At 33.8% G+C, this 12,500-nt stretch overlaps 1 protein-coding gene across 1 annotated transcript in view; it reads left to right on the forward strand.

The window, feature by feature from the left end:
- LOC144956843 (uncharacterized) overlaps positions 1-12,500 on the forward strand; it is a 46,561-nt gene that overhangs the window by 30,256 nt on the left and 3,805 nt on the right. The window contains exons 5-10 of the mRNA XM_078887605.1: positions 739-855; positions 1,118-1,234; positions 1,713-1,829; positions 2,168-2,284; positions 2,822-2,938; positions 4,341-4,386. Of these exons, the coding sequence (XP_078743731.1) occupies positions 739-855; positions 1,118-1,234; positions 1,713-1,829; positions 2,168-2,284; positions 2,822-2,938; positions 4,341-4,386 (631 nt within the window). The remainder of the gene's footprint in view (positions 1-738; positions 856-1,117; positions 1,235-1,712; positions 1,830-2,167; positions 2,285-2,821; positions 2,939-4,340; positions 4,387-12,500) is intronic.

The raw sequence follows: 12,500 nt of genomic DNA on the forward strand, positions 1-12,500 counted from the left end.
TATTTTGATATAATTATTTTATACAACAAAAAATGGAGACACTGGAGGAGAAATTGGTTTGTTTTGAAAACAATGAAATCAGGGGCATTAAAAATGAGAGTGAGAATCTCAAATCTGAGATAGCAGCTCTGGTGCCGAATGTCCAGGTACGTTTGTAGCTTAAGGTATGAGGGGTTATTGTGTGATGACAATTAGTTACAAAATGTTACAATGGTGGATAATCCACAAGCATAAATTTTATAGTTAAACTTCTAAATTGATTTGATATCATTGCCTGTATTGAAGGAAGAAAACTTTGTTGATTAAACTTCTAAATTGATTTGAAATCATTGCCTGTATTGAAGGAAGAAAACTTTGTTGGTTAAACTTCTAAATTGATTTGAAATCATTGCCTGTATTGAGGGAAGAAAACTTTGTTGGTTAAACTTCTAAATTGATTTTAAATTGAGAGAATAAAACGTTGTTGATTAAACAAAATAAAAACAATTGAAGATTTAGGATCACTACGATTATGTATTGGAAATCATTTTTCTATGAGTCATTCCAACATTATATCATACTGACGAAACGGTTATATACAGACTGTAAAACAGAGAATATGAAGAGGTGAGGATGAGGATGATGTTAATAATACTACTACTAATAATAATATCAATAATAATGATAGTAATCACAACATTAGCGACATTTTTTTATATTTCAACTGTATATTTTGATATCATTTTTTTTATACAACAGAAAATAGAGGAACTGGAGGAAAAATTGGTTTCTTTTGAAAAAGAAGGAATGGCGGCCATTAAAAATGAGAGTGAGAATCTCAAATCTGAGATAGCAGATCTTGTGCCGAAGGTCCAGGTACGTTTTTAATTTAAGGTGTGAGGGGCTATTGTATAGGAATTCAAATCCAATTCAATGATATTGATGATGGTATCAATGATATTGACTAACATAAGTAATAATTGAATTTGTTTGAATGGAATTTACTTATGAATATAAATAATAATATCAATGATGATAATAATAATAATAAATGTGATGATGATAATAATCACAACATTAGCGATATTTTAAAAATATTTTTAACAGTGTATTTTGATATCATTATTTCATACAACAGAAAATCGAAGCACTGGAAGGGAAATTGGTTTGTATTGAAAACAATGAAATCAGGGGCATTAAAAATGAGAGTGAGAATCTCAAAACTGAGATAGCAGCTCTGGTGCCAAAGGTCCAGGTACGTTTGTAATTTAAGGTATGAGGGGTTATTGTGTGATGACAATTAGTAACAAAATGTTACAATGGTGGATAATCGACAAGCATAAATTTTATAGTTAAACTGCTAAATTGATTTGAAATCATTGCCTGTATTGAGGGAAGAAAACTTTGTTGGTTAAACTTCTAAACTGATTTGAAATTGAGGGAAGAAAACGTTGTTGATTAAACAAAATAAAAACAATTGAAGATTTAGGATCACTACGATTATGCATTGGAAATCAGTTTTCTATGAGTCATTCCAACATGATATCACACTGACGAAACGGTTACATACATACTGTAAAACAGAGAATCTGGATGACAGTTAGAGAGATGAGGATGAGGATGACGTTAGTAATGATAATAATATCAATAATAACAATAATAATCACAACATTAGCGACATTTTTTTTATATTTCAACTGTATATTTTGATATCATTATTTTTTATACAACAGAAAATTGAGGCACTGGAGGATAAATTGGTTTCTTTTGAAAAAGAAGGAATGGCGGCCATTAAAAATGAGAGTGATAATCTCAAATCTGAGATAGCAGATCTTGTGCCGAAAGTCCAGGTACGTTTGTAATTTAAGGTGTGGGGGGTTATTGTATAGGAATTCAAATCCAATTCAATGATAATGGTAATAGTATCAATGATATTGACTAACATCAGTAATAATAGAATTTATTTAAATGGAATTTACTTATGAATATAAATCATAATATAAATGATAATAATATAATAATAATAATAATAATAATAATAATAATAATAATAATAATAATAATAATAATAATAATATAATAATAATAATAATAATAATAAATGTGATGATGATAATAATCACAACATTAGCGATATTTTAAAAATATTTTTAACAGTGTATTTTGATATCATTATTTCATACAACAGAAAATCGAAGCACTGGAAGGGAAATTGGTTTGTATTGAAAACAATGAAATCAGGGGCATTAAAAATGAGAGTGAGAATCTCAAAACTGAGATAGCAGCTCTGGTGCCAAAGGTCCAGGTACGTTTGTAATTTAAGGTGTGAGGGGTTATTGTGTGATGTCAATTAGTAACCAAATGTTACAATTGTGGATAATCCACAAGCATAAATTTTATAGTTAAACTTCTAAATTGATTTGAAATCATTGCCTGTATTGAGGGAAGAAAACTTTGTTGGTTAAACTTCTAAATTGATTTGAAATCATTGCCTGTATTGAGGGAAGAAAACTTTGTTGGTTAAACTTCTAAATTGATTTTAAATTGAGAGAATAAAACGTTGTTGATTAAACAAAATAAAAACAATTGAAGATTTAGGATCACTACGATTATGTATTGGAAATCATTTTTCTATGAGTCATTAAAACATTATACCACACGGACGAAACGGTTATATACAGACTGTAAAAAAGAGAATATGGATGACAGTTAGAGAGATGAGGATGAGGATGACGTTAGTAATGATAATAATATCAATAATAACAATAATAATCACAACATTGGCGACATTTAAAAATAAATTCTAACTGTGTATTTTGATATCATTATTTTTATACAACAGAAAATAGAGGAACTGGACGAAAAATTGGTTTCTTTTGAAAAAGAAGGAATGGCGGCCATTAAAAATGAGAGTGAGAATCTCAAATCTGAGATAGCAGATCTTGTGCCGAAAGTCCAGGTACGTTCATAATTTAAGGTGTGGGGGGTTATTGTATAGGAATTCAAATCCAATTCAATGATATTGATGATGGTATCAATGATATTGACTAACATCAGTAATAATTGATTTTTTTTGAATAGAATGGACTTATGAATATAAATAATAATAATAATAATAATAATAATAATAATAATAATAATAATAATAATAATAATAATAATAATAATAATAACAACAGGTATCTTTAGAAAAAAATTCATTAAAAAAACCCAGATGGTTTACCTTCATAGAATTTTCAGTGATAGTAGTCGATAGTCGACCGTACACGTTGCGTAAACAAATATGCAAATTACATGATGTGACCTTGGCAGCTATCTTGGGAACCTAATTAATATTCATATTATGCATATTATGGTACATTTTGAGCCTTTATGACCCCCTTTTTTGAAATAAACATTGTTTTATGGTTGCATATTGAAGAAATATGATTGTGAATACAGCATGTATAGGATCATGGGGTTCACTCTCCGTTTATGGTGTTATTTAATGTTTTGTTGCCAATGACAAATTTTAAAAAATGTGGAGAAATATAGAATTGAAAGAATGGGAGGCAACATATCTGATTGATAATTCTGAAATAGTTCAATAGAGTTTTTTCTTCCTCATTGAAAGTAATGTTCTTTTGACCAATGTTCTCATTGAATGAAATAATCCATGCAACAGGGTTATAAGTCGCTTCATCCACTAAACCATTCCAATCCCACTCTGTGTCACCTGTGCTACACCCCCTTTCACCTCCTTTGTTGTTGTTTTCCACCCTTTGTTCAGTCCGTTCAATACCTAACTCACTATCACCATCATCGGGACGACTGTCACTATCGTTAGATGACTCACCTCCAATAGACACATTCTCCTCGCCTTCAAATTCATCCCCAGAATCAGAATCATGACTAAAAATGGTATCTCCATCGTCGTCCATTTTCAGAAGTAAACAGAAGAAAATGCCGTGAAAAAAACGGCCTAAAATCAATTTAAAATGTTGGAATGTTGTTGATTCACATTGAAAGCGTAAATGAACGCCTATTCAACGCATTGCAGTTTCTAGCAGTTCTGTTATGCTTCGTGTTATTAGAAAATCGCTCTGATACCGGTTTCTATGGCTCTGTCGCCGAGGAGCGTCATTAGCATTCTAGCGGACTTTACACGATGGCACCTGTGGGCGCCAATAGCACCTAAAGATTGATGGATTTATAGCCAATGTTTACGTCACATAGATAGGAAATAATAGACAAAAATTAAAAAGGGTTGTAATGATGGTTAATACTAGTCTTATACAATTGTATACGGTACCTTTATTTTCTTTTGATAAAACATTGTCCTGGCTTTGATTAGAATTATTATTTAATTTTGTCCCCCCCAGCTCCAAGCTCTGATTGCGAAGATCGAGTCATTCGAAGAAAGGAACAGTGAGTTGAAATTTAATCAGAATTAAATCACCAAATGGTTTAATGGATTTTGTTTTGAAAATAAAACTTTTTGATGCAAAACAAATCGACTGGTTGAAGTAAGGATAATAATTTACACTGTACAGAATGATAAAAAGTAGCCTACTTGAAATTGGAAATTTACGAAGATTAATTTGAGTGACACTCAAACTTGATTATCACTTCCGTTGTAAGAATGAATGGGCTTAAGAGAGGTGAGTCAAATATGACTACAGTGGGAGGAGAGGAGAAAGAAGATGAAGAAGAAGGTCGAGGAGGAGGAGGGTGAGGAGAGAAAAAAGGAGGAGGATGAGGAAAGGAGGAAGAAGATGAAGAAGAGGAGGAGGAGGAGGGGAGAAGGAGAGAAAAAAGGAGGATGAGGAGAGGAGGAAGAAGATGAAGAAGAAGAAGAGGAGGAGGAGGGTGCGGAGAGAAAAAAGGAGGAGGATGAGGAGAGGATGAAGAAAGTGACGAAGAAGAGAAGGAGGAGGATGACGACGACGATGAGGAGAAGAAAAAGAAGAAGAAGAAGAGAGAGAGAAAAAAATAAAGAAAGAGAGAGATAGATAGATAGATCGATAGATAGATAGATAGATAGAAAGAGAGACAGAGATTGGAGAGAGAGAGAGAGAGAGAGAGAGAGAGAAAACACGGAGCACTATGACCACAGATATATTCCATTGCATACAATGACGTCATATACATTTTAATAGCCTATATAATGTCACACCTGATTTCCACCATAAATTTTGTTGCCAATAATTGCTAGTTTGTCTCGTAAACTAGTTTGGGGAAAAGATATGGAAAAGTTTATAAAAACAACAATGCCAAACACAAAACTCTTCCTCTCACTGTTTCATACACACATTTTCACATCTTTATCTTACACCAGTGTCTACTCCATAATTTGTCTGACACTGTTTCATACACCCACTTTCATATCTTTATCTTACACCAGTGTCTACTCCATAATTTGTCTGACGCTGTTTCATACACATATTTTTACATCTCTATCTTACACCAGTGTTTACTCCCTAATTTGTCTGACACTGTTTCATACACACATTTTCACATCTTTATCTTACACTAGTGTCTACTCCCTAATTTGTCTGACACTGTTTCATACACTCATTTTCACATTTTTATCTTACACCAGTGTCTACTCCATAATTTGTCTGACGCTGTTTCATACACATATTTTTACATCTCTATCTTACACCAGTGTTTACTCACTAATTTGTCTGACACTGTTTCATACACACATTTTCACATCTTTATTTTACACCAGTGTCTACTCCTTAATTTGTCTGACACTGTTTCATACACACATTTTCACATCTTTATCTTACACCAGTGTCTACTCCCTAATTTGTCTGACACTGTTTCATACACACATTTTCACATCTTTATCTTACACCAGTGTCTACTCCCTAATTTGTCTGACGCTGTTTCATACACACATTTTCACATCTTTATCTTTGTAACGAAATGCTTCCGTGTAGGCGTCAGTTTACGACAGGATGTACGTCGTCGTAGTATTAGTTGTTGTTGTTATTGTAATCCCTCCGGAACAACCCTTCTTTTGTTGATACAGGTCGTATCAGATCATGCACCTATGGCCCGGAAGTTTGAATTAAACTACGTAGTGTGGGTGTTATTGTGAGAAAGGCATCAATCTTGTTTTCTCCGTAAACTTATAAGCAAAGTAGGATCCCTGTATTCTACGGGAGTGACTTTGTTATGGTATGGCTTGATTGATATCTCGTAACTATGGGGCTGACGAATTTATTTATCCTTGATATGAGGATGTCCGGTATCAGGATGGGTTGTTGTTGTCCATGATTATGGAATCTGGGGGAGTTTTAAGGAATTTCAGATGTTTACGGATATGACTAACATCCGTTTGTGTGGGTAGAATTTTGCTTCGTTTGCTTGATTTTTGCCTATAAATGCCAGAGTTTTGAGCAGTTTCTTCAGACCACTCAGCGGAGTCTTTTAGGCTCATTGTCTCAAAAGAGACCAGACAGCGGAGTCTTTTAGGCTCATAGTCTCTAAGCGATAACCACAGCGGAGTCTTTTAGGCTCATTTGTTTAACTCTTGTGTAGAGTTGGATTAAAGTCTTGTGTAGACTTTGTAGTGCTCAAAGTTCGAGCTGAAACACGTTTTGTGTTAACTCTTGTGTAGAGTGTGATTTAAGTCTTGTGTAGACTTTGTGGTGCTCAAAGTTTGAGCTGAATCAAGTTGTGTTATAACTCTTGTGTAGAGTTTGATTAAAGTCTTGTGTAGACTTAATTTGTGATTTCAATAATCTGTTCGGCTCTGGTGAGATTTTGAATAATATGTTGTGATTACAATTATGATTGTGTTTTGATATCAATATCATAATATCACTTTAAATTTTGATTCTCAATTAATTAATCAGATAATGAAATTAATTGTGTAATATATTCTTGTTGTAAAGAAAATAAGCTTTTCTTGCTATAAAGCATTATTATTTCATATCTACAAAGTAAAGCAATATTAATCAACATTAATAAATTGATTTGTTAAAGTAAAATAATATTTACTCATTTAAAGTAAACATATTGAGTGAGTTCGAATATAGATAGAGTTATATTCGTATGATTATCATATTATAACAAAATCATTTTCTTTCTTTAAAGTGAATGAGCCGTTGGAGGCTGGGCTTTAACAAGCCAACTTTAGGCTATACGCTCATAGCTTGACACTAATAGAAACTGAACATTTGCCTGTTTTATAAGTTACCTGTGAAGAACCATTTGCTTATTTTAATATCAGAACATTGAGAAACAATTGATCTGTTTATGAATACTGTGAAATCAGAACAATTTCAAGAAGAGACAAATTAACAATATTAGAACAACCTTACAGTTTGTTGTTGAATATCAAGGACACTCTTTTGGCTTTCTTCTACACGTCTGGATTGTGTTTAGTTAGTTAGTTAATTATTAGTTGCCTGTATGACTGTGATGGTTGCAACCTATCTGTGAGATTGTCTGATGTGGTAGCGGTTTGGTAAAGTATTGATAATTAATTGATTTAATTATATATTTTCATATCGCTTTCATATCATATTCATCATCACACCATCTCCATCAATTTGTCATCCATCCATTTGATTTCATACTTATTACATCTATCATTTCATCTTTATATCTCATAATATCTTTGTTATATTGTAATAAAATATATCTTCATTTAGCTTCAAAACCTTTATCAACGTATTGTGTTTGGTTATTGATCGGTGTCGTAGCTTGAATATAGCACACATAAACAAGGTTGCAAACTGCGCTACATAAGCATACGGTTTACGTGCGCACTTTGTGACATAATTTGGTGTCAGAAGTGGGATTCTTATTGTTGTGCATTCAAGAGACATCGCGACCAAACAATTGTTGAGACAGGTTAGGGAGTTGTTTGAAACTCGAGATAGATAATATCTTTGAGCTTAAAGCAAATTGGTATCCATTTAATGGTTATAAGACTGTCATTATACGCAAGGTGTAATACAAGTTATTCTGGTAATTTTCATTTGTTCGGTTCTAAGTTGTCAGTCATCTGACATAGTGATACGGATCACTGACTTAGCGCGTAAGCGGTACTCGCGCTGTAAAGCCTCCATTTTCCCCCCTCTCCCTTTTGTAAGGAACGAAGGTGGTTGTTGGGTTAATTTGATTCCGTGTAGGAATCTGGGTGAAGATATTTTGTTGATTCTAAGAGAGAATCTGGGTGAAGATATTTTGTTGATTCTAAGAGAGAATCTGGGTGAAGATATTTTGTTGATTCTAAGAGAGAATCTGAGTGAAGATATTTTGTTGATTCTAAGAGAAAATCTGGGTGAAGATATTTTGTTGATTCTAAGAGAGAATCTGGGTGAAGATATTTTGTTGATTCTAAGAAAGAATCTGGGTGAAGATATTTTGATTCTGAGAAAGAATCTGGGTGAAGATATTTTGTTGATTCTGAGAGAGAATCTGGGTGAAGATATTTTATTGATTCTAAGAAAGAATCTGGGTGAAGATATTTTGTTGATTCTAAGAAAGAATCTGGGTGAGGATGTTTTGTTGATTCTAAGAGAGAATCTGGGTGAAGATATTTTGTTGATTCTAAGGAAGAATCTGGGTGAAGACATTTTGTTGATTCTGTGTAAGAATCTGGGTGAAGATATTTTGTTGATTCTAAGAAAGAATCTGGGTGAAGATATTTTGTTGATTCTGAGAGAGAATCTGGGTGAAGATATTTTGTTGATTCTGAGAGAGAATCTGGGTGAAGACATTTTGTTGATTCTAAGAAAGAATCTGGGTGAAGATATTTTGTTGATTCTGAGAGAGAATCTGGGTGAAGACATTTTGTTGATTCTAAGAAAGAATCTGGGTGAAGATATTTTGTTGATTCTAAGAGAGAATCTGGGTGAAGATATTTTGTTGATTCTAAGAGAGAATCTGGGTGAAGATATTTTGTTGATTCTAAGAAAGAATCTGGGTGAAGATATTTTGTTGATTCTGAGAAAGAATCTGGGTGAAGTTATTTTGTTGATTCTGAGAAAGAATCTGGGTGAAGATAGTTTTTATGATTCCGTGTGGGGAATCTGGGTGAAGCTATTTTGTTGATTCCGTGTGAGGAATCTGGGTGAAGCTATTGTGTTGATTCCGTGTGGGGAATCTGGGTGAAGCGTTGGTTCCGTGTGAGGACCTGTATTAAATCAGTTGTTTTGACTCTAATATGCGTCTATATTAAGTCAATGTTTTGATTCTGTGTAGGAATCTGGGTGAAGCGTTGGTTCTGTGTTAGGACCTGTAGTAAATTTGTTTTGATTCTATATTTGAGTCTATATATAGATCAATGTTGAATTCCGTGTAGGAATCGGTATTAATTGCCTGTTTTGAATCTGTTTTGGGATCTATATTGACCGCATATCGTTAATAAGGTTACTTGTAATACCACTTTATTCTACGTGAAAGTAACATTTACGGCAACAGTGTCGATAAACATATTGAAGTTTGTTTATTTGAATTTGAATTGGTTTGATTAATTGTCCTAGAGATGGATGTGGAAAGATTAATTAAACCTGGAGAAAAATTGGAGTTAAGGGGTGAAGATCTCCGTGCTTGGGTGACAGCCCAGTTACAAGAAGATGAAGAGAGAAAAGAGAAGGAGAGAGAACGTGCCAAAGAAGAGGAGGAGATAAGCAGAGCACGAGCTCAAAGGCAAGAAGCTCTGATGGAGAAAGAGCTTGAACTGCTTAGGTTAAAGTCGGAGTGTCAGGCTTCCTCCAACAACGACAGTATGACAAGTGACATTCGATCATTTACTCATGCTCCCACTGTTAAGAGTCCTCGACTTCCATGTTTTGACGAAAACAAGGATCATGAACCACCGAAATGCATGACACACGGCAAGGTGGAGTTGAAGTGTGGATGTGTGATGCCGATGTTGTCTGTTGAAGGAAGGGACAACCATGAGCCCAAATAATTGTCGAGATCGATGTGATCTTGAGGCATTTCGATAATCTAACTAAATGTTGTACCAAATTTAGTCTTAGGGGGGAGATATGTAACGAAATGCTTCCGTGTAGGCGTCAGTTTACGACAGGATGTACGTCGTCGTAGTATTAGTTGTTGTTGTTATTGTAATCCCTCCGGAACAACCCTTCTTTTGTTGATACAGGTCGTATCAGATCATGCACCTATGGCCCGGAAGTTTGAATTAAACTACGTAGTGTGGGTGTTATTGTGAGAAAGGCATCAATCTTGTTTTCTCCGTAAACTTATAAGCAAAGTAGGATCCCTGTATTCTACGGGAGTGACTTTGTTATGGTATGGCTTGATTGATATCTCGTAACTATGGGGCTGACGAATTTATTTATCCTTGATATGAGGATGTCCGGTATCAGGATGGGTTGTTGTTGTCCATGATTATGGAATCTGGGGGAGTTTTAAGGAATTTCAGATGTTTACGGATATGACTAACATCCGTTTGTGTGGGTAGAATTTTGCTTCGTTTGCTTGATTTTTGCCTATAAATGCCAGAGTTTTGAGCAGTTTCTTCAGACCACTCAGCGGAGTCTTTTAGGCTCATTGTCTCAAAAGAGACCAGACAGCGGAGTCTTTTAGGCTCATAGTCTCTAAGCGATAACCACAGCGGAGTCTTTTAGGCTCATTTGTTTAACTCTTGTGTAGAGTTGGATTAAAGTCTTGTGTAGACTTTGTAGTGCTCAAAGTTCGAGCTGAAACACGTTTTGTGTTAACTCTTGTGTAGAGTGTGATTTAAGTCTTGTGTAGACTTTGTGGTGCTCAAAGTTTGAGCTGAATCAAGTTGTGTTATAACTCTTGTGTAGAGTTTGATTAAAGTCTTGTGTAGACTTAATTTGTGATTTCAATAATCTGTTCGGCTCTGGTGAGATTTTGAATAATATGTTGTGATTACAATTATGATTGTGTTTTGATATCAATATCATAATATCACTTTAAATTTTGATTCTCAATTAATTAATCAGATAATGAAATTAATTGTGTAATATATTCTTGTTGTAAAGAAAATAAGCTTTTCTTGCTATAAAGCATTATTATTTCATATCTACAAAGTAAAGCAATATTAATCAACATTAATAAATTGATTTGTTAAAGTAAAATAATATTTACTCATTTAAAGTAAACATATTGAGTGAGTTCGAATATAGATAGAGTTATATTCGTATGATTATCATATTATAACAAAATCATTTTCTTTCTTTAAAGTGAATGAGCCGTTGGAGGCTGGGCTTTAACAAGCCAACTTTAGGCTATACGCTCATAGCTTGACACTAATAGAAACTGAACATTTGCCTGTTTTATAAGTTACCTGTGAAGAACCATTTGCTTATTTTAATATCAGAACATTGAGAAACAATTGATCTGTTTATGAATACTGTGAAATCAGAACAATTTCAAGAAGAGACAAATTAACAATATTAGAACAACCTTACAGTTTGTTGTTGAATATCAAGGACACTCTTTTGGCTTTCTTCTACACGTCTGGATTGTGTTTAGTTAGTTAGTTAATTATTAGTTGCCTGTATGACTGTGATGGTTGCAACCTATCTGTGAGATTGTCTGATGTGGTAGCGGTTTGGTAAAGTATTGATAATTAATTGATTTAATTATATATTTTCATATCGCTTTCATATCATATTCATCATCACACCATCTCCATCAATTTGTCATCCATCCATTTGATTTCATACTTATTACATCTATCATTTCATCTTTATATCTCATAATATCTTTGTTATATTGTAATAAAATATATCTTCATTTAGCTTCAAAACCTTTATCAACGTATTGTGTTTGGTTATTGATCGGTGTCGTAGCTTGAATATAGCACACATAAACAAGGTTGCAAACTGCGCTACATAAGCATACGGTTTACGTGCGCACTTTGTGACAATCTTACACCAGTGTTTACTTCCTAATTTGTCTGACACTGTTTCATACACACATTTTCACACCTTTATCTTACACCAGTGTCTACTCCCTAATTTGTCTGACACTGTTTCATACACATTTTCACATCTTTATCTTACACCAGTGTCTACTCCCTAATTTGTCTGACACTGTTTCATACACACATTTTCACATCTTTATCTTACACCAGTGTCTACTCCCTAATTTGTCTGACACTGTTTCATACACATTTTCACATCTTAATCTTACACCAGTGTCTACTCCCTAATTTGTCTGACACTGTTTCATACACATATTTTTACATCTATATCTTACACCAGTGTCTACTCCCTAATTTGTTGACACTGTTTCATACACACATTTTCACATCTTTATCTTACACCAGTGTCTACTCCCTAATTTGTCTGACACTGTTTCATACACACATTTTCACATCTTTATCTTACACCAGTGTCTACTCCCTAATTTGTCTGACACTGTTTCATACACATATTTTCACATCTTTATCTTACACCAGTGTCTACTCCCTAATTTGTCTGACACTGTTTCATAAACGCATTTTCACATCTTTATCTTACACCAGTGTCTACTCCCTAATTTGTCTGACACTGTTTCATACACACATTTTCACA

This window comes from Berghia stephanieae, chromosome 11 (assembly GCF_034508935.2).
Source record: "Berghia stephanieae isolate SIO BIC M18660-M18661 chromosome 11, UCSD_Bste_1.3, whole genome shotgun sequence".
In the NCBI taxonomy this organism is placed as follows: Eukaryota; Metazoa; Mollusca; class Gastropoda; order Nudibranchia; family Aeolidiidae; genus Berghia; species Berghia stephanieae.